General features: G+C 45.4%; 1 protein-coding gene across 2 annotated transcripts in view; it reads right to left on the minus strand.

Moving 5' to 3' along the window:
• Positions 1-23,757, minus strand: part of RCOR1 (REST corepressor 1) — a 213,538-nt gene that overhangs the window by 17,737 nt on the left and 172,044 nt on the right. Inside the window, exons 7-8 of one of the 2 annotated variants that reach the window (XM_060263077.1) lie at positions 21,060-21,138; positions 472-684 (exon numbers count right to left, since the gene is read on the minus strand). In XM_060263077.1, coding sequence (XP_060119060.1) covers positions 472-684; positions 21,060-21,138 — 292 coding nt within the window. The remainder of the gene's footprint in view (positions 1-471; positions 685-21,059; positions 21,139-23,757) is intronic. The other variant, XM_060263078.1, reaches the window with a different exon arrangement.

Genomic DNA, 23,757 nt, shown 5'->3' on the forward strand with positions numbered 1-23,757 from the left:
AACGGTTTCCTGAGCTAAGACAAAAATGCGTGAGTTGGAGGCTTAAATAAACTGTGGGCTATCTCACACTAACTCAGCTTAAAGGGAACACTAGTCCAGAGAGAAAGAGAAAAGGGGAGGAGGGAGGTGAATTCAGTCCAAAGAACATAGCTTATAGGCTCTAATTTACGGAAGTCCACAGTAGTATCTTGGGAAAGAGACAGGAATCTGGCAAGCCCTGCTCTGTTCCCTTCTGCACTGTAAATAGAAAACCAAGCTGAAAAATAATTCCATTCCAGCACATGCTGCTCAGCAGACAGCTTCTTAATCAAGTCTCATCCTGATGCAAAGCATCTTGTCCAAGCTATAAATCCCCTAGGGAGCCAGAAAATTGAGACCGACGGCAGTTCCTCTCTTTTTTTTTTTTTTTTTTAAAAAGTGTATTGGATGATTAAAAATAAGCTTCATTTTGTTACAGGGAAATCCTCCTACCTGTCGCTTGATGGAGACCAATTCCATATCCAGTTGTCTCAACAGGGTGGTGGCGGCTGTCGCGTTGGCGGAAACGGCCTCCACATCCTCTTGAGAAAGGAACATGCCTTTGGGAGGTTTCCTCTTGGCTCTGTTCTTTGCAGCCTGGGAACTGTGCTTTTCCTTCTTCACCTGAGGGATGGTTTCAGCTGGAGGGGCCTGCAAGGTAGAAGTCTACTGTACATTAGCCTGGGTGCTGCATTTTATCTAATCTAATTTTTCTATTTATATGCCGTCCCTATCCTGTGAGCGAGCTCAGGGCGGCTTTCAACAATAAAAACAACATTAAAATTAAAACCACATATCAAGAATTAAAACATCACAAGACAGGTTATTTTCAGATCAGAGGCAGCAGTAGTTCGAACCTTGGCAACAAACCACGTAAGAGCATGTAGGCTGGTAGCTGTCAACCACAGAGGTAATTAGCAGTCAAATAAAGTACCTGTTAAGATTCCATGGGCAAGTTCCTCACTCCACTCAGCTCTTGCTTTTATGGATTGCAGAGAACTTCCTACCATTAATCGGTTGCATTGATCACTGGGGGGGATGGTTCTTGATATACTAAAATGGTGCCCTCCCCCCCTCCAATGAACTGAGCAATACATTATTTAAAATATGTTTTAAATAATTTGTTTTTTTTTAAATCCGGTTATATTTGAGGCCAGTAGCACCTTAGAGACCAGTGCAAGTTTCAGAGTATAAACTTTCCAGAGTCAAAGGTCCATTTGTTGATAATAAAAACTGTAGCGGAATCATTCATTCCACGAGAGGATTTCCCTCTTTGTCTGTTTAGGAAGGACCTGCTTCTTCTATAATGGGGTACACCTTGCTGAGACATAAACATGCAGAATCTAAAACAACCCAAAGAATCGTGTTCCCCCCTCCTTCAAGACTACAGTTTTATTCCATCCATCCATCCACCCACTTTTTCTAGCAGGAGCTCCTCTGCATATTAGGCCACACACCCCTGATGTAGCCAATCATCCTGGAGCTTACAGTAGGCCCTGTACTAAGAGCCCCTGTAAGCTGTTGAAGGATTGGCTACATCAGGGGAGCATGGCCTAATATGCAGAGGAGCTCCTGCTAGAAAGAGTCCTGCCCCATCCATCCAGACCTTTAATGGCATAACATACACATTTAAACACATACAGAGCAAAAAAAGAAGTTGTAAACATTTGAAATAAAACCAAAATATATACATAAATTACATACAGTCATACATGGTTAGATCTAAATTAGGTTTAGGTTTATTTGATTAATATTTGATTAAAGAATATCCACCAAAAAAGTTTGCTACAGCCTTAGTAGTCTCCAACTTAGTATCATTCAATAAATGTCGACAGAGGGGCAGATTAGTCCAGTAATCAGGAGACAAAGAGAGCTTTCCAAATAATTTCTTACGGAAGTTATTGTACAAGTGGCAGTCAAACAGTATATGTCGAATTGAGTCAGGGGTACTTGCTCAGGAACAGAGTCTTTCATACAGAGGTACTTGCTATCTCCCCTATAGAACTTTAGAGGGTAACAAGCCTACAGCACCTGGTGTCCCCAGGCGGTCTCCCATCCAAGTACTAACCAGGCCTGTAATGTAATGCAAGTTAACAGATATGAACCAGCACTGCTGAAATCTGGCACAAACATCTCTAAATCCAGAGAGTCAATTTGCCTTTGAAATATTCACACTGGGATTACAATAAATGAATAAAAAACAAGGTTCCCTAGCATATTCTTATTTTGCAATAAAGAAAATAGCAGGGCAGTTTTCACTGGGGAACCCTCCCCCCCCCCCCCACCACCACCACAAAGAGGTCATGGATACCAGGAAAGAAATCAGATCCTAAGACAGAGAGATGCCTCCCTCCCTCCACTAGTCAAATAGAAAATGGATTCATAGAATCATAGCGTTGGAAGGGACCTCCAGGGTCCTCTAGTCCAACCCCCTGCACAATGCAGGAAACTCACAAATACCTCCCCCTAAATTCACAGGATCTGCATTGCTGTCAGATGGCCATCTAGCCTCTGTTTAAAAGCCTCCAAGGAAGGAGGGCCCATCACCTTCCAAAGAAGCCTGTTCATAAGAACATAAGAGAAGCCATGTTGGATCAGGCCAATGGCCCATCCAGTCCAACACTCTGTGTCACACAGTGGACAAAAAAAGGGAGGTTCACAAGTGGGGCTAGAAGCCCTTCCACTTTGCCCCCCAAGCATCAAGAATACAGAGTATCACTGTCCCAGACAGTTCCAATAATATGCTGTGGCTAATAGCCACTGATGGACCTCTGCTCCATATTTTTATCCAAACCCCTCTTGAAGCTGGCTATGTTTGTAGCCGCCGCCACCTCCTGTGGCAGTGAATTCTACATGTTAATCACCCTTTGGGTGAAGAAGTACTTCCTTTTATACGTTCTAACCCAACTGCTCAGCAATTTCATTGAATGCCCACGAGTTCTTGTATTGTGAGAAAGGGAGAAAAGTACTTCTTTCTCTACCTTCTCTATCCCATGCATAATCTTGTAAACCTCTATCATGTCACCCCACAGTTGACGTTTCTCCAAGCTAAAGAGCCCCAAGCGTTTTAACCTTTCTTCATAGGGAAAGTGTTCCAAACCTTAAATCATTCTAGCTGCCCTTTTCTGCACTTTTTCCAATGCTATAATATCCTTTTCGAGGTGCGGTGACCAGAATTGTACACAGTATTCCAAATGAGACTGCACCATCAATTTATACAAGGGCATTATGATGCTGGCTGATTTGTTTTCAATCCCCTTCCTAATAATTCCCAGCATGGCGTTGGCCTTTTTTATTGCAATCGCACACTGTCTTGACATTTTCAGTGAGTTGTCTACAATGACCCCAAGATCTCTCTCTTGGTCTGTCTCTGCCAGTTCACACCCCATCAGATTGTATTTGTATCTGGGATTTTTGGCCCCAATGTGCATTACTTTGCACTTGGCCACAATGAACCTCATCTGCCATGTTGACGCCCACTCACCCAGCCTCAACAGATCCCTTTGGAGTGCCTCACAATTCTCTCTAGTTCTTACCACCCTGAACAATTTAGTGTCATCTGCAAACTTAGCCACTTCACAGCTTACTCTCAACTCCAAATCATGAACCGCTCTAACGGTCAGGAATTTCTTCCTAATGTTGAGCCGGAAACTTTTGCTTTAATTTCAACCCACTGGTTCTGGTCCAACCTTCTGGGGGCACAGAAAACAATTCCACACCATCCTCTATATGATAGCCCTTCAAGTACTTGAAGATGGTGATCATATCACCTCTCAGCCGCCTCCTCTCCAGGCTGAACAAGCCCAGCTCCAGCTTTGGGATTCAAAGCCCCCCAGCAATGGACACTCAGGTAGTATACACTGAATTTGTGGTTGGGACTGGTCCTATTGCTCACCATCCCAATGCAGCTGGGGAGGGGATTCTAGAAAGAGCTGTTTTGCTCTTAGGTCTTCCAGACTGTGGGTTTAAGAGGAAGGTCATATATTGTGTTCTATTAGTCTTCTAATAATACCAGAGCTTTGAGCACGGCAGCAGGCTGTGTGTGTTAGAAGAGCACGCTAGGATCTCAGTGCATTTGCTTGTGGAACAGATGGCTGCTGATGGATTGGGGAGTCCCAAAAGGCAGCACGAGCTCGGAAGGGCAAAACAAATGCAAAAGGTTTGAGAAACATGCTTGGGAAGCTCTCCCTCAATTAGGAACAGAAGAAAGGAAAAAAGATCGCTAGTCGTACACGAACACTGGAAAAACTCAGAGCCTTCCATGTCATTCAGAGCTGCCTAATGGTCTGCCAAACTCGGATTACCAATGCCAGGATGGACGTGGCGTGGCGGTTTACTTCTGTACCAGAAACAAAAAAGGAAACCCAGCTGGTTGAGTGTGTGGGTGGGAGAGAGAGAAAAGGAGAGTAAAGTTTAAGTTTGATATGCAATTTCCTAAGTGTCAGCCAGAGGGGAAAAAGCAGAAACTAATTTAAAGCAAAACACGAGGGGTCAGATGACTGCCGCCTAATCCTTAAAGCTTACTCATTTTCATATGCAGCACTGCCATACGGGAAGATAAAGATTTTTTTGCATGGGTATGAAAATTTGCCTGAAAAGAGGTCTTTTAGGGACAAGGGATGGGGCATGATTTACTGAACCTGGGACATTCATTTCTGCAAAGGAATAGATTTGTCTGCAGTTATAATACTGATCTCCATCTATTTAAAAGAAAGGAAAGGCTGAATTATATTTCTCTCCTGCTGTGTTAAAGCACAGCAAGAAGAGCTCCAAGTACATACAGGGCAGGATGCAAAAGGAACTGCCAAGATACTTGGCACAATTGTACCCCATCTAGGGTTGCCAACCTCCATGTGCGTAGAACAGCCACAAGGCACCGTGTTCAAGAACACCTCTTGAGCCAGTAGTACCAAATGTATTAATCTTTATAATAAAGTCAGCAAAGATTTAAAACAGGGCTGTGCTTACCTATAAGTAACTGTTGTTCATTGACGTCTTCTGTGCATACACTGGAACCACTATGGCAGTCCCAATGTGGAGATGCACAGCAAGACAGACAATGAACAAGTTGTTCTCCAGTTCTTTCAATATGTCAATCAATACCCACGGATATGTCAGGCACTGGACCATATGGATTTAACATCAGAATTGATCCAAACCACACCATGCTGGCTCTCTATAGAGGGCAAACTGAACGTACAGTCACTATTCAGAACAAGGCCACACAGATAGGTAGGAGGAAGAAATCCTTTCATTGATTCAGATACCACTTTCACTGGTCCAAGTGCAAAAAAGTGTTTCTCAGATCACATCTCTTACAGCTAAAATTGAATTTCAGTGGCCAAAACTTAGTAGTAACCAAACAATTCTCCATTGTTTCTAGTGTCCAATCCAGCAGAGATCCCACCCCCCCCAATCCCCAACTCTTATCTGAGAAACACTTTTGGTGTACTGACTCAAGAGGTGTTCTTGAACACGGTGCCTTGTGGCTATTCTTCTACTCTCCTATTTGTGTGACTTTCCGGGAATTGCAACCTCCAGTTGTGGTCTGGAGATCTGAAATCACAACTAATCTCTGGACTACCAAGATTAGTTCCCCCAGAGCAAATGGCACCTTTGGAAGGTGGAGCAGACGGCATTATACACTGCTGAGGTCTTTTCCCTCCCCTCCTCAAGGTCCACCTATAAATCTCCAGGAATTTCCCTGACCTAGAGTGGGTAACCCTAACCAAACACAACCTATACGTTTTTGCAGCTGCAGATTAAGGAAATCAGCATGTATTTTCCATAAGCCAGAAGGAGAAAGGTTAACCTTTCTCTTTGCCTCCTTAACAGGCAACACACACAAAGCTATGGAGAATAGCTACCTCTCCCTTGACAAATACAAAAAAAAAAACCCTAGGTGACCCACAACAGGTGGGTGGAATGAAATGGCTATAACTGAAAACAGCTGCATCAGCTCCAGCCACAACACAGTCTGTTTCATTTCAGACATTTACAGTCTCCCATTTTTCACCCAAACAACTTGGTAGGCTGAATCGAGAGAGATGGCTGAACAAATGAAGCTGCCTTAGGCTGAATCAGGCTGTCATGACCTGTGCTGTGCTGTGAGAAAGAAGCCTAGTGGGCCTAGGGAGCCTGTGAGGCCTGTGTCTCAGTAGAAAGAGACAGCCTACAATCCCCAGAATGCTTGGCGCTGGTTTCAGCCGTTCAGTGTCCAAGTAGGCTTTGAGGAGAACAGTTTAAAAGCACTCTCTGGAGACAAACGCTGTCTTTCCTCCTGAGAGGCCAAGCAGGAAGGACGGCTGCTGTTTAGGAGGAAGACCCTCACTCTGAGGGAGAGAGTGAGTGAGCAGGCTGAGGCCTGGGGCCTAAACAGTTAAGTTTAGTCGCGTTCGGGAATTTATGTTTATTTTTCTTCACCCATGTTACTTATATAGTTTAAAGTGTTCACCCATGTTACTTATATAGTTTAAAGCACCTTACCTGTTCACTTGCCCTTTATAGATTTTCCTGTGTGAAAATAAACCTTTTTGTTATTCTTCGTTGCTCTGCCTGGTCTACACGCCTATTTTCTTGGCCAAAGGAAAGGATCTGAAGGGCTTGGGAGGGGACTCCGGGCCTTCCCAAGGGACCCTAATTCCAGAGTGGTGGCAGCATCAGGTGGCACCCCCATCTGGGTCATGACACAGGCCCATGGATCATAGAGGTCAGCCTTGTCTACACAGACTGGCAGTGCTTCTCCAGGGTTGAGATCTTTCACATCATCTCCTACCTCATCCTTTGAACTGAAGATGCCAGAAACTGAACCTGGGGCCTTCTGTATTCCAAGCAGATGCTCTGCTGCTCAGCCACAGCCACACAACACGCCTCCACACACCAATCATTCCAACACCCCACTGCCTGATTAGGAATTCTCAGTGGGTTCTCTCGCTCTTCCTTCTTCCCCCATCTGTCTAGGTTTGCAGTTACGGTCACCATGCACTCTAAACCGGTGGAGCCCACAGCTAACTGTAACTGGATTTCAAAACCAGCAATTGAAACAAAAGCTTCTAAATCCCAGTGCTCTCGTTTGAGAGCAAATTCTAGTTAAATGGGTTCAGGCATTAATTTATCACACAGGAGAAGAAGAAGGGGAGATTTTTTTTGGGGGGGGCAAGGGACAACCTTCAGGTTGAATTCAGAGAGAATTGCTAAGAGAGAAGCAACGGGGGGTGGGGAGACTCCGGGCAATATGCCTGCAACAGAAGCGCTCCCGTCAACAACACACTTCAAGGCCGGGCTCTGAAAGACCAATGACTGTCTAACACACTCCCTCATAGTTCAGGGAGCAGTCAGAGAGCCAATCAGTTTTCTTCTGTTGGTCCAGAGATCGTATGAAAGATGGAGCAGTGGGTTTCCTGAGCAATTCTAAGGTGCACAGATGAAGAGGATTCCAAGAAGGCAGAAAACAACAGACGGGGAAAGGGGGGGGGGGACAAGAATCCACCCTTCTGGGGGGAAAGATATTCTTTTAACAAAACTGACTGAGGCCTAAACACCATGAAAGAGAAGGGGCGTCTTCCATTTCTTCCTTTACCCGTATTAATTTTTAATAGCAGTTAGCCAAGTGATAAAGTGAAGGACTCTGAGCTCATCAAGTTTTTAATTAAAGAGGGAGGAGAGGAAGGGGGAGAGAAACCCGGGCCGAAAGATATGACAGTGAAGGAAAAATGGACACTCCAAATACATCGATTAATCTCGCAGGATAATTTTGGACTGCATCAGTCAAAAGACTTCAGATACAAAGACTGATGAATTCTGCTGCAGCAGCTGCCGGCGTCATCTTTATTCGTCAATTCAGGATGCTTACATTTGGTTAACTTACCCCCAAGAGGCAAAGCAACAATTTTGTTACTTTCCGGTCTCTGAATCACCCAGTTCCTCCAGAGTTACAACTTGGTAACCCAAATCTATAGCTGCTATTGGGTCTTACAGTTAAGAGCTCCCACTAGTCAATAACTGAGTCAACCAGGGCTTTTTTTTTTTGTAGCAGGAACTCCTTTGCATATTAGGCCACACCTCCATGATAAAGCCAATCCTCCTGGAGCTTACAGTAGGCCCTGTACTAAGAGCCTAGTAAGTTCTTGGAGGATTGGCTTCATCAGGGGTGTGTGGCCTAATATGCAAAGGAGCTCCTGCTACAAAAAAAGACCTAGAGACAACTCATTGGTGTGGTGCAGTGGTGAGAGTTTCAGACTAGGATCTGAAGTTCTTTGAGGGGGTAAACAAACATGTGGACAAAGGGGACCCAATAGATGTTGTTTACCTTGACTTCCAGAAAGCTTTTGATAAAGTTCCTCATCAAAGGCTCTTTAGTAAGCTCGAGAGTCATGGAGTAAAAGGACAAGTTCTCTTGTGGATCAAAAACTGGCTAATTAATAGGAAACAGAGAATGAGTATAAATGAGCAATTTTCGCAGTGGAAGGTGGAAAACAGTGGGGTACCGCAGGACTCAGTACTGGGCCCCATGCTCTTTAACTTGTTCATTAATGATTTGGAGTTGGGAGTAAGCAGTGAAGTGGCTAAGTTTGCAGATGACACTAAATTGTTCAGGGCGGTGAGAACCAGAGAGGATTGTGAGGCACTCCAAAGGGATCTGTTGAAGCTGGGTGAGTAGGCGTCAATGTGGCAGATGAGGTTCAATGTGACCAAGTGCAAAGTAATGCACATTGGGGCCAAAAATCCTAGCTATAAATACAAGTTGATGGGTTGTGAACTGGCAGAGACTGACCAAGAGAAAGATCTTGGGGTCGTGGTAGATAACTAATTGAAAATGTCAAGACAGTATGCAATTGCAGTAAAAAGGACCAACGCCATGCTGGGAATTATTAGGAAGGGAACTGAAAACAAATCAGCCAGCATCATAATGCCCCTGTATAAACCGATGGTGCGGTCTCATTTGGAATACTGTGTGCAATTCTGGTCACCGCACCTCAGATATTATAGCATTGGAAAAAGTGCAGAAAAGGGCAACTAGAATGATTTAAGGTTTGGAACACTTTCCCTATGAAGAAAGGTTAAAACGCTTGGGGCTCTTTAGCTTGGAGAAACGTCAACTGCGGGGTGACATGATAGAGGTTTACAAGATTATGCATGGGATAGAGAAGGTAGAGAAAGAAGTACTTTTCTCCCTTTCTCACAATACAAGAACTCGTGGGCATTCAATGAAATTGCTGAGCAGTCTGGCGTTCAATGAAATTGCTCGTGGCATTCAATGAAATTGCTGAGCAGTCTGGTTAGAACTGATAAAAGGAAGTACTTCTTCACCCAAAGGGTGATTAACATGTGGAATTCATTGCCACAGGAGGTGGTGGTGGCTACAAGCATAGACAGCTTTAAGAGGGGAATGAATAAGTATATGGAGCAGAGGTCCATCAGTGGCTACTAGCCACAGCTTATCGTTGGATCTCTCTGTCTGGGGCAGTGATGCTCTGTATTCTGGTGCTTGGGAGGGGCAAAGTGGAAGGGCTTCTAGCCCCACTGCTGGACCTCCTGATGGCACTTGGGGTTTATCTTGCCACTGTGTGACACAGAGTGTTGGACTGGATGGGCCACTGGCCTGATCCAACATGGCTTCTCTTATGTTCTCATGGAAGACTCAGGTTTCAATCCCTATTCTGACCATGGAAGCTCGTCTGGGTAATCTTGGATCAACCTAACCTACCTCACAGGGCTGCTGTGAAGGTAAAACAGGACTGGCAAACAGTGTTGTGAATGCTGTTTTGGGATCCCATTAGGGAGAAAAGTGAGATATACTCACCACGGACTGGGCACAGACGTGCACACCCCACTTTGGAAGCTGCCTATCACATGTGCTGAGTGTCCAAATGAATGTCTTGTAGTAACTGGGGGGTGGGGGTGGGGGTAAGATGGGTATCAAAAATGGCACAAATGAGTACTGTTAAAGTATGAAAAATGAGGCTGTGCAATCCAAAGCACGCTGCTTGGCTGCAAAGACAACTTGAACTCAAACATTGCAACCATCTGTTTCCTTTTGGAAAGCGCAGCAGATACAAATTAACTTTGACTTTCACCATGCATGGCTACATCCACTGTTCTTGCCGGCACGGCAGGGAGCCAATGGCTATCAAAGGCTTGGTTGGGGGGGGGGTGGAGAGAGAGGAGAAGGAGGGAGAACTGAAGTCTACAGTGCCTGCATTTGTCACAAGCAGAGCCTTGTCAAAGACATTACCAACTTCAGCTAATTACATACCTCTCCTATATCACTGGACCAGGACAGATGAGGTTTTCTTGGTGCCAGCGGAGGAATTGTCTTTCATTGAACTAACGACATTGGCTTTGGGGAACCTCAAAACATCTGTGTGCTTTTTACACAGTGCCCTCCCTTCCAACTTTTCTTCTTACACCTGTATAATTTTAAAGCCCAAAGCAGCCCCATTTCACAAAAACACACCGCTGCATGCAAGTAATTTTCCTAATTCACTATTTCATGCAGTTGCCATATGCAAGTCAGTACTGGAAACACCAATCGCATGATAATCATAAGAGAAAGGCAGCACAATTCATGCCCCTGAATATCTGGCTCCCAAATTCACATGCAAACCATAGCCGCATAACTATCGAGAACTGATTGAGAGTCACTGCAACCCACCCCCCATTCCCTTTTTGTACCTCCTCACCAGGGCTTTTTTTGAGCAGGAACGCAGATCCAAATGGCTTGGCATTAGGGGTGTGGCCTAATATGCAAATGAATCCCTGCTGGGCTACGGCGTCCCCTACTGGAGCACCCTCAGCCTGACCCCGACAGACTGGCTGACTCTACACCTGAAAGGGATTGGGAGCAGGACCACCTGGGAAGGCAGCAGAGAGGGGCAGAGAGTTCAAATTGGGGAGAAGGGAACAGTGAGAGTATCCTCACCCTACTCAGGCTCATGCCAAATGTCACATGGAAATAAATCAGTGCCTTGCCCAGTTCTGTGGGCCCAGCCAAAGAGTATCTGGGGGCCCCCTCTCCTCCCTGCCAGCCACTGTGTCTCTCCCACCCCACCCACCAGCCTGCTCCTCTCCCATCCTTCATTCCTCCTCCCTGTTGGCCATTGTGTCTCTCCCACGCCACCAACCAGCCTGCCCCTCTCCCACCACCCACCCATGCATCCTTCCTGTCAATTTGTGACTCCACTCACTGTCCACATTCCAAGCCTCATGCCTTTCACACATGCCCTTCCCCTACTGATGCTGTGCAGTGCACACAGCTGGGAATGTGGGTAGCGGGACAGTTCCCCAGCAAGTGGGCAATGGGTCTGTCTGGACCCCATGTTGGATCCGGACTCCGCCCTGACCCCTGGAGGCCACCAGGTTAACAAACCTGACTCCCGAGACATCCACTCTCAGCCAGCAAAGGAGGGAAAGGTGGAAGACACTGACTTCCCTGCCAGCTGGATGGCACTCCTACAGGAGCACTTGGAGTGCCCTCAGCCTGACCCTGGCAAACTGGCTGACTCTACATCTAAAAGGGATTGGGAGTGGGACTACCTGGGGAGGAAGCGGGGAGGGGCAAAGAGCTTAAATTGGGGAGAAGGGAACAGAGTTGAGGAGGATAAAACCAGGAGACTCCGAGTAAACGGACAAGAGCAAAGAACACAGGAGAGAGAGAGAGTGGAAAAGAGAGCATTGCTCCAGTCACCAGTACATGAGGAGAACAACGGGTGCTGTGAACTCTCTCCCCTCAAGTGGTCTGACAAGAGCAACTCTTGCCTGGAGCCTGCTGTTCTGCCAGGCGGTCTCACACAGCCCTCGAGAGCCAGTTGGTGTAGTGGTTAAGTGTGCGGACTCTTATCTGGGAGAACCGGGTTTGATTCCCCACTCCTCCACTTGCAGCTGCTGGAATGGCCTTGGGTCAGCCATAGCTCTGGCAGAGGTTGTCCTTGAAAGGGCAGCTGCTGTGAGAGTCCTCTCAGCCCCATCCACCTCACAGGGTGTCTGTTGTGGGGGAGAAGATATAGAGATTGTAAGCTGCTCTCAGTCTCTGATGCAAAGAGAAGGGTGGGGTATAAATCTGCAGTTGTCTTCTTCTTCAAGCCCAAACAGGTTACAACCAGAAACCCTGGGCAGCTGCCCCACACTGATGCCAGCCCTGTCCATAGAATTACCAGGGAGGCTAGAATTTTATCCTTCTAGCTATCCAGATCTTGTCAGATCTCAGAAGCTAAGCAGGTTTGGCCCTGGTCAGTATTTGGAAGGGAAACCACCAAGGAATATGAGAGCTGTGATGGGGAGATAAGCCATGACAAAACCACCCCTAAATATGTCTTCTCTTGAAAACTCCAAGGGGTTGACATAAGTCACCTATGATGTGACAGCAATAAAAACCAGAAGTCTTTGAGAAGGAGCAAAGGCAGCATGGTGTAGCCCTATCTCATCTGAAGCTAAGTAGGGGCGGTACTAGGATGGGGTACTAGGATGGCCAAGGAAGACTCTGCAGAGGAAGGCAATGGCAAACCGTCTCTACTTCTCCCTTGTTTTGAAAGACCCTTGCTGCGATCGCCATAAGTCAGCTGCAATTTGATGCACTCCACACACACACACACACACACAGTCTCTTTGGGAACTTATTTCCATGCTCCAGAGGGGGTAAAGCTTCTCTTTCCTACTGATAAGAGGATTCTGCTTCCCATACCCACAAGGATTACAATCCCCCCACCCCCATCCCGCCTGCCCTTTCTTCAGGCACACCAGGAGTCCAATCTATCTGGAGACACAATATCAGGTGCTGGGGATCTGAACTCTCCTTTGGGATAACCCTTGGGATAATCAGATGTGACTCAATTACACAGAGCATCTTGTTTGCTACCTTTGAGCTCAGGAAAGACTCCTCACAACCAATACTCCCTCCAAGCTGTGGCATCTTGTGAGCAAAAATTCTACTTTGTGAGCTACTGGCATTAAAGTTGTGAGCTACTGCATAAATTAATTTGCTCTGGAGCCATTTTTCTTGAGCTAAGACAAAAACGTGTGAACCGGAGGCTAAAAAACTGTGAGCTAACCTACACTAACTCACCTTAGAGGGAACACTGCTCACAACCTCCCCTCGTTCACACAGGGCATCTTGTTTGCTACATCTAAGTTCAAGAAAGACTTCTCACAACAAGAAGAAGAAGACTGCAGATTTATACTCTGCCCTCCTCTCTGAATTAGAGACTCAGAGCGGCTTACAATCTCCTATATCTTCTCCTCCCCCACAACAGATACTTTCAGGGACAACTCCCATGAGAGCTATGGCTGACCCAAGGCCATTCCAGCAGGTGCAAGTGGAGGAGTGTGGAATCAAACCCGGTTCTCCCAGATAAGAGTCCGCACACTTAACCACTACACCAAACTGGCTCTCCTCTTAAGACAGGACAAATTTGAAGAGCTTAGCATTTCTTTGCTGCTCGTCTGGAATTCTGGGCTCATCTGACTGTGGCGCAACTGTACTTTCTGTAGGTCTGGGAAATGAAAGGCAATATTGGGACTTAGGGGGAGAAAGTGGTAGGTGCACCACTCATCCTGGCTTATACAGGGAGACTGGATTTGCTGGCATCCGGGGAGCCGATATGTAAGCGGTTCTCGCAAAAGCATGATGCTACATACCTCAGCTGCCCGGGGTTGCAGTGTTGGCAGGGAGACGATTTTAACTGAATTTAAACTATATTAAATTTATGTTTAATTACCACTCAATGTCACACTATACTCCCTAAGTGGAAGTTTACTTCAGCAGAACTTCATTAGGTATATCAAATGAATTTATCCATCTGTCATTTCAGCAAGGGTTGTTTAGGGTTGTTTTTTTTTTTGAAACTGCAAAAATAATGAAGGGATTCTGTCAAAAAGGAATGCAAAAAAAACCTCAGACACAGAAGGAAAACACACTTCCAGAACTCAGCATTGAGATTTTTTTTTTTTTTGCCAAAGTAAGGCCCAATTAATAAACTGAATCCACGTGGGATGTCTCTACACTTCCTCCTCCCACACAGCTATGGAAGACTCTACTATTATTTTTTTATTTACATAATTTATACAACGACCTTTCTTCTCAACAGGAACCCAAAGCAGCTGCTCTCCTCTGCTCCATTTTATCCTCACAACAACCCTGTGAGGCAGGTTAGGCTGAGAATGTGTGACTGGTCCAAGGTCACTCAGTGATCTTCCACGGCAGAATGGGGATTTGACCCTAGGACTCCAACACTGTAAGCACTAAACCAGGGGTGTCAAACATGCAGTTCGGGGGCCAAAAGGCCCCTGGAGGTCTCCTATCAGGCCCCTGAGCAACTGGCTGTCATCTGCTTCTTTCTCCCTGGGGAAGGAAGGAAACAGCCACAGCTTCCTTTGCCCAGTTCTCTGGATCCCATGGAGAAACACAAAGAAAGCATCTTTAAGACCAATGAGTGCTAACATTTTAAGCATATTTTACGTTTTTTTAAAAAATATATATATTTGTGTTTGTCTGTGTTCTTTATAAAATTTATATTTCTGCTACCTAATCTTAAATAGGTGCACACATGGCCCAGCCCAACATGGCCCAGCCCAACAAGATCTCATTTATGTCAGATCCGGTCCTCATAACAAATGAGTTCGACCCACCTGCACTAGACCACATTGGCCCTAACCACTAGTAATTATTATCATCATCATCATCATCATCATCATCATCTTATGGTGGTATGTGTAGCACAGCCAGGAGATCCTAAAAATGTCTGGCAGACAGAAATTTGAGCTCTTTTAAGAGCATAAGAGAAGCCATGTTGGATCAGGCCAATGGCCCATCCAGTCCAACACTCTGTGTCACACAGTGGCCAAAAATTTATATATATATGCCTGTAGCCGCCGCCACCTTTCTGTGGCAGTGAATTCCACATATTAATCACCCTTTGGGTGAAGAAGTACCTCCTTTTATCCGTTCTAACCCAACTTCTCAGCAATTTCATTGAATGCCCACGAGTTCTTGTATTGTGAGAAAGGGAGCAAAGTACTTCTTTCTCTACCTTCTCCATCCCATGAATAATCTTGTAAACCTCTATCATGTCACCCCGCAGTCGACGTTTCTCCAAGCTAGAGCCCCAAGCATTTCAACCTTTCTTCATAGGGAAAGTGCTCCAGCCCTTTAATCATTCTAGTTGCCCTTCTCTGGACTTTCTCCAATGCTATAATATCCTTTTTGAGGTGCGGCGACCAGAACTGCACACAGTACTCCAAATAAGACCGCACCATCGATTTATACAGGGGCATGATGATACTGGCTGATTTGTTTTCAATTCCCTTCCTAATAATTCCCAGCATGGCGTTGGCCTTTTTTATTGCAATCGCACACTGTCTTGACATTTTTGGTGTTATGCACCACTACGTGGTGAGCTAGACTTGTTTTTAAGGCAAGAGACATTTCAGAGGTGGTTTGCCATTGCCTGCCTCTGCGTCACACCCCTGGTATTTCTTGGAGGTCACCCATCCAAATACTAGCCAGGGCTGACCCTGCTTAGCTTCTGAGATCATAGAATCACAGAGTCGGAAGGTACCCCCCAGGGTCATCTAGTCCAACCCCCTACACCATGAAGAACTTTGCAAATACCTCCCCCTAAAGTTCACAGGATCAGCATTGCCTCTGTTTAAAAACCACCAAGGAAAGAGCTGACAAGATCGGGCTAGCCTGGACTATCCACATCAGAGAGGCACTAACCGCTGGACCAGTGGCAACACATTACAACAGGGCAGCATTCCTAACATAATATGTTACTCCATAATCCGCCCTAACTGTGTGCATGAATTCATGTGCATTGCCAGGAACAGTATGGGAACAACCATGGAATGCTAACAACCACACCACTGCAGGTAGTATACAAGGCACAGAGGCCACGTGTGACATGACAGAACCTCCTCCTTCTAGACTAGTGTTTCTTAAACTGTGTGCTGAGATCCTAAAATGGAGGGTCACAAGGAACAGGGTGAGGAGATTTGGAGAGACTGGCAAATTTGGGTTTGCCTCTGCAGAATATGCAAAATAGTCATGATATGTAGATGTTTGAGTACAATAGCAAGAGCCCCAAGCATTTGCAATTTACAATAGCTAGAGCCCCAAGAATCTTCAAAATAGTCATGAAATGTAGATGTTTGAATACAATAGCATCTTAAGAGACCAACAAAAATTTAGGGGTATAGGCTTACGAGAGTCAAAGCTCCCTTTGCCAGATACCATCTTTATATCTCAAAAGGTCATACTCAAAAATTTTTGTTTGTCTTTTAAGGTACTACTGGATGCAAATCTAGAAGAAGAAGAAGACTGCAGATTTATACCCCGCCCTTCTCTCTGAATCAGAGACTCAGAGCCGCTAACAATCTCTATATCTTCTCCCCCCACAACAGACACCCTGTGAGGTGGGTGGGGCTGAGAGGACTCTCACAGAAACTACCCTTTCAAGGACAACTCCTGCGATAGCTATGGCTGACCCAAGGCCATTCCAGCACGTGCAAGTGGAGGAGTGGGGAATCAAAACCGGTTCTCCCAGATAAGAGTCCGCACACTTAACCACTACATCAAACTGGCTCGACTACTGCAGACTAACATGGCTGCCCTCCTGAAAGTATAGTCATGAAATCTAATCTGCTGCTCACTATATTTGGAAATACTAAAATGGTGTCAAAGGTTCATTGTAGCACAGACTCTGAAAATGGGCAGTTAGGCACAGGATCCCTTATGAAGCAACAAAAGGGCCAACTATGGTGGTTAGAATATTGAGCTAAGACTACAGAGACCCAAGCGTTCAACTCCCCTTCAGCCTGGAAGCTCACAGGGTCGCCCGGGGCCAGTCTCTCTCTCCTCCTAACCTGCCTCACAGGGTTCACTGTCTTGCATTCCTTGGAGGAAGAATGAAATAACAATGGGACAGATCAGGGGTGGCCAACGGTAGCTCTCCAGATGTTTTTTGCCTACAACTCCCATCAGCCCCAGCCAGTATGGTCAGTGGCTGGGGCTGATGGGAGCTGTAGGCAAAAACATCTGGAGAGCTACCATTGGCTGCCCCTGGGATAGATAGGTTGATATAATTTTTGTAGATATTCATCTTCAGAATTTGAGGGATACCACAACTGCCATACAGGGGTCCCTTGAGTTCATTTATTTTTATTTATTAAATTTTTTATACCCTGCCTTTTCTCGTGGTTCAAGAAGACGACGACGAAGGATTTATATTCTGCCCTCCACTCAAGAGTCTCAGAGCGGCTCATAATCTCTTTTATCTCCCTGCCCCACAACAGACACCCTATGAGGTGGGTGGGGCTGAGAGGACTCTCACAGCAGCTGCCCTTTCAAGGACAACCTCTGCCAGAGCTATGGCTGACCCAAGGCTATTCCAGCAGGTGCAAGTGGAGAAGCGGGGAATCAAACCCGGTTCTCCCAGATAAGAGTCCGCACACTTAACCTTTACACCAAACTGGCTCTCAAGTCAGCCTCAAAGGACAGTAACGTTTTCTTCAGATGTCACCTACCACTGACTGTACTTAAACCACACAACACACCCATTCTCATTTTATAAGTTCCTAGACCGTAGGACAAGCAGGTAAAACTCAGAAATGTGAGGAGAAGGCAAAAGATTAAACTCAACCAACCAAAATGTCTGTTTCCCTTCTCTCAAAGTGACAGATTAGGCCTTTTCTCCACATTTAATGACACGCATTTCCCCTCTGTGAGTTCGCTTTGGCCTTCCGGCCAAAACAGATGCCCTCGGTGCTAATCAGATGACAACTGCACTTATAAAACAGTCTACCAGGATGTAAGGGAAGTGCCTTGATATCCTTTTGCACCCAAGCCCTGAGATTAGTGCTTACCCCATCTTGGCACCAAGAACAGACCAAAATTTTATTGGCCGGATCATGCATTGTTACTGACTACCGCTCTGATTTACCACAGCGATCTATCATCTGAATCTTTATATTCGGGCCACTGAAAGATTATACCTAAAGTTGCACTATGTGCCCCCCCGCTCCTGCTATTTAGTGTTGTTGTAATGCTACTGTTTTAAACAGTATTTATTGGTTTTATTGTATGTGATTGGGTTTTTATCTGAATGTGATCCGCCCTGAGCCCATCTGGGAAAGGGCGGAATACAAGTGAACCAAATAAATAAATACATTTAAAGAGAATGAAACTACGGTTTGAGAGGAGACACTGTCAAAACTACCCACTCATCCAGCTCCTCCAAGGAATTCAGGTCCAATGTTGAAAACCTTTTACAGACTTGTGCTCTACATTCCCTGAAACGCTAAAACAGACTGGTACTGTACATTGCTTGGGGTGTTTTGTTACGCTAATGGGATCTATAAATAAATTACAGGCTTTCCCTCAGGTAGGTGATTCCCCCACTGTAAGTCATCCAACCAGCAGTTCAGCAGCAGGGTCAATTCCCCCCTGAGGTGAGCTACTGAGGCACCAACAAGATATTGAAGAATCACAGAATCACAGAGTTGGAAGGGACCTCCAGGGTTATCTAGTTCAACCCCCTGCACAATTCAGAAAACTCACAAATACCTCCCCCTAAATTCACAGGAAATTCATTGCTGTCAGATGGCCATCTAGCCTCTGTTTAGAAACCTCCAAGGAAGGAGAGCCCATCACCTCCCGAGGAAGCCTGTTCCACTGAGGAATCACTCTAGCAGTCAGGAAGTTCTTCCTAATGTTGAGCCGGAAACTCTTTTGATTTAGTTTCAACCCACTGGTTCTGATCCTACCTTCCGAGGCCACAGAAAACAATTCCACACCATCCTCTATAGGACAGCCCTTCAAGTACTTGAAGATGGTGATCATATCACCTCTCAGCCACCTCCTCTCCAGGCCAAACATGCCCAGCTCCTTCAACCTTTCTTCATAGGACTTGGTCTCCAGACCCCTCACCATCTTCGTCGCCCTCCTCTGGACCAGTTCCAGCTAGTCTATATCCTTCTTAAAATGTGGTGGCCAAAACTGAAAACAATACTCCAGGTGAGGTCTTACCAGAGCAGAGTAAAGCAATACCATCACTTCACGTGATCTGGACACTATATATCTGAAGATTGATATCCTGCCCTATACTCTGAATCTCAGAGTCTGAGTGGTCGCAATCTCCTTTTACCTCCCCTCCCACCCCACAACAGACACCCTGTGAAGTAGGTGGGGTTGAGAGAGCTTTTACAGCAGCTGCCCTTTCAAGGACAACTCCCATGAGAGCTATGGTTGACCCAAGGCCATTCCATCAGCTGCAAGTGGAGGAGTGGGGAATCAAACCCAGTTCTCCCAGATAAGGGTCCATGCACTTAACCACTACACCAACAACACTGTGGCTCAGCTGTGCAAATGCAAATCTTTCCTTTTCATGTGTTAGCACACCAACATCATGGACAGATGTTAAGGGTTTGGTGGGGGGGCTGCTTTCAAAAAGGCTGTCTACCCTTGGCCTGCAGTGTAATAGTTCCAGCATCCCAAGGGCCAAACTAGAAATGATGGTGACCTCATGGCCATCACAAGAACACCGCCATTTAAAAGTCATTTTTAACATGCCATTAGGGTCTGATCTTGGTCAGGCCCAGAGCCCAGCACTCGTTTCCCTCCTCAGCTCTTTTTCAAGTGCCCAAACAGCTGTGGTGTGAGGGGTGTATGGAACTGCTTTGGCACTTATTAAGGCACTGGGGGGGGGAGACAAGAAACCTCAGCCTGACACTCTGTGTGCCTGATCAAGATTGGGCCCTTGCACTTTAAACTGGTGCCGGTGTCCCCACGGTGATCGCAAGGATATTGTCTCATCTAGTTAGGGCCTGTGAGGAATTCTAGTAACTCCAACAACTTTATATAAAGTTTTTTAAAATGCTGAGAACATTTCACAATTCTTGACATTTAAGAAACTGTTAAGAGACCTGGGGTGTCTTCAACAAGTGGAACTGCTCTATCAAACAGACCGTGCTCTATCAAACAAAGCCGACTGAGGGTTCAAATGGCTCCTGCCATTAGCCTACAAAGGACTACAAACCACAGCAAAAATGGTCAAGTTTCCAGCAGCCATAATACATGACAGATGAGCTGCATTTAGTTTGGTGTATCCCAAAATTGTGCAGGATTGATTTCTGGAGGACAGTACATATTTTGATGGCTCTCCAGTTTAAATCAACAAGAGTCTAGAGAATGGAAAAGGACTTGCTCTGGGAAAACAGATGCGTAGTAAGTGAAGATGCCAATGCTGTTTAGATGCACAACCTATGTAGCAAGCAGGGATTAATGGAACAGAGGATTCTGGGAAGTGATGATTCACTTAGCTGCCATCTTAACTTGATCATATATATCTTTTCAATAACTCCCAAAGTACCCCGTTGTGGTGCCCATGGGCACCAAGACACCCACCAACGCCTTTTCTGAAGCTCACCAAGTGCTTTCAGAAAATGGGCAGGGCCAAGTGGGGCTTTTCCCAGCAAGGCTTTGGATAGGTCACTGGAACTTTGATTGACTTTGTTGATTTTTTAAAAATGATGCTTTGGCATGAATTGCTACTACAGCACTGTGAGACTGAAGGAAAGCTGCAGCAGCCATTCTGTGGCTGGTTCTTACTCCCGCGGCAGCCATTTTGTGGCTGTGTCCACCATGTCGTGTCAGAATTCCAATGTTGCCCACAAGCTCAAAAGGGTTGAGGACCCGAGCTATGAAGATGAGAAGCAGCATTAAGTATTGGACAGAGAATCAGACAAGGACCTGGAAGAGCCAAGTTCAAATGCCCATTCTGCCATGAAGCTAACTGGGTGAACTCAAGATCAGTCACACTCTTTGATTAACCCTGCCTCACGAGATTATTGTGAGGATAAAATGGGGAAGGCAAAAACAATTTACAACTCTGAGTCCTTTTGATAAAAGGCAGGGACACAGACCAGGATTCAGGATTCAGAGAGCTGAATCCTTATATACAACAGCTAAAGAAAGCAGTAAGAAAACCAATAATTATCTATACAAGTTGATGGTATATTCTTAAAATATATAACATTCTTTGGGAAAATACCTCTTTTTTGCTCTCCTTGTTTTGTTCAACCTCAATATCTATAGGGTTAGTTCCATTTGCTTCTTCCATTTCATCCTCACTAGAAAATAAACAGAAAGGCAATGCCGTATTATTTGTTCAGAATTGCATATATAGATTAAGCATGTACCATAAACCCCATACACAACGCAATCTTTTTAGCCAGTCTCCTCCCCATTACGATAGATGCCAGTACAAAAGTAAAAGGGAAATCACAAGAACATTTAAAGGAAATAGCTTTTTTAAAAAAATTAGGTAATATTGATCAGCTTGAGAACACTGTTTAACAGAGGTTAAGTATAAAACAGCATGGCTGATTCCAACATTAAGGGGATCAAATCACCTTATATTTTTAAGATGCCTTCCTGGTATACCTATGTTGTTCTTCTCTCAACAGATACCACAAAGGCACTAAAACTATAAAGTGGATGCATTTGGGCTTGGGATGGAGAAAACATGGTGAGAACATTCTCTCCCCAACACTACACAACAACTTGGGGCAACCAACAATGCTGACAGGGAAAACGGACAAAAGGAAATACTTCACGCAATGAGTAACTTGTGGAACCTGCCACAGGATGTACCAACGATGCTAGCTTAGACGGCTTTAAAAGGGGGACTACAACCAATTCCTCACTAGCTATGAGCCACGATGGCTGAATACCAGCCTCCATCTTATGAGGCATATGAGGAGGAGGCAGGCTTTGGCCCGTTTCTCAGCTTGCTTGCCTCAAGGGACACCTGGATTGGCCTCAGTGGGAAACAGAATTCTTGACTATGTTGACTAGAGATTACATCTTCCTCCTTCTCCATCTAATGTTTTCGGGGTTGCTGTACGTTAAGGTGATTATACAATTTTCTTGGTGAACTTCTGTTGGGCCATTAAAACTTGGAGGAGAATCCCTCACAAAAAGCTGTTTTGCTTTAAAGCGTTCGTACAAGCTACAGCACAGGTTTGTGCTTCAGATAAGTCAACCCGCCTCCAATTCAGTTGGTTTTAAATTTGCATAGCAAACAAATCAGATTTCTCTATTAAAACCCAGTGCTTCTCTCCCCCCCCCCCCTCTAAAGCAAGGAACCACAGGTGACTAATTATATCCACCAAGCACATCCAAACATATGTTCAACAAACTGTTGGTTGTGGGGTTTTTTTGGGGGGGGGGGAGGGGTTGTTTGTTTCAATTCCTGGCTGGGTAAAATACATTCCATTACTACTACTACTACTACTACTACTACTACTACTACTACTACTACTACTAATGGGTATCAAACCAAAATCAAGTCCAATTGTGATCAAACAATTAAGGATGCTGAGACTAAGTTTGTATTTTTTTTAAAAAAAAAATCCAACATACGTGAATAGGTATCTCATAACACTAAAACAATTCCTGACTGCAAAACAACATTGGTGTTTCATATATTTTAGATTAACCCACTGCTGCTGTCCGCACTACAAGCAAAATTGCTCATCAAACCGAAAACTGCTGAGTTAAAGCTACTTCCATCCTCGATTCACAATATGAATGTAAATCACTCTGAGCCACAACAGCCAGTACTGGAGCCTCCACGATCAAAAGCAGTATAGGGTTTGTAGAATCTTTTGGGATCAAGTGCCGTGTTCTACTGGAGAAAGTTTTCCTTCCAGACGTTTCGTTCTCAGCTGCGGAGAACATCCTCAGTAGCGTTGCAGCCGGAGCAGGTGCTCAGACCTTCTTGGCTGCTGTGCATTGAGTGGGGCCAGGGCTGCTGGAGAGCTGCTATTTGGCCTTTTTGGCATTGGGGACCAGTTTTGTGGAAGACAATTCTTCCATGGATCGGGGGAGGGGGGATGGTTTTGGGATGATACAATTGTGCACTTTATTTTGGTGTAGTGGCTAAGTGTGCGGACTCTTATCTGGGAGAACCGGGTTTGATTCCCCACTCCTCCACTTGCAGCTGCTGGAATGGCCTTGGGTCAGCCATAGCTCTCATAGGAGTTGTCCTTGAATGGGCAGCTTCTGGGAGAGCTCTCTCAGCCCCACCCACCTCACAAGGTGTCTGTTGTGGGGGAAAAAGATAAAGGAGATTGTGAGCTGCTCTGAGATGCTGAGATTCAGAGTGGAAGGCAAGATATAAATCCAATGTCGTCTTCTTATTTTTATTACTACATTGTAATATATAATGAAATAATTATACAACTCACAGCCCGGTTGCTAACAGGTCATGGACTGGTACCAGTCCGCGAACTAGGAGTTGAGGACCTAGCGGATGCAGAAGCTACTCTGCAGAGGACTAGGGCAACAGGTTTATTATTTATTTATTTTATGATTTATATCCCGCCCTTCCCAGCAAGTGGCTCAGGGCGGCTCAGGTTGGATTGAAAGGCAGTACATCAATGTAACAATTCCCGCTCCCAAAATGAACCCCCACCATTCCCCCCCCCCCCTTTTCTAAGGATTTTCCCATTAAGCAGAATTTCAAGGGCTTGGTGTGCTTCAGCAGGAGGGGCAAGGTTGGGATACCAAGGCTCTTAGGATCTCAGAATTACCAAATTTAACTGTGGGAGAGGACAGTCTAATTATCCTGTATCTCCAGTCTCAAAGGAATACAGAAATGACAGCCAGTAATCGGTATAAGCTGAGATGAGAAAAATGCAGGAGCAAAGGAAACTGGAATGAGGAAACATGGGAGATGGGCAGCG

The sequence above is a fragment of the Heteronotia binoei genome, chromosome 21 (assembly GCF_032191835.1).
Source record: "Heteronotia binoei isolate CCM8104 ecotype False Entrance Well chromosome 21, APGP_CSIRO_Hbin_v1, whole genome shotgun sequence".
Taxonomy (NCBI): Eukaryota; Metazoa; Chordata; class Lepidosauria; order Squamata; family Gekkonidae; genus Heteronotia; species Heteronotia binoei.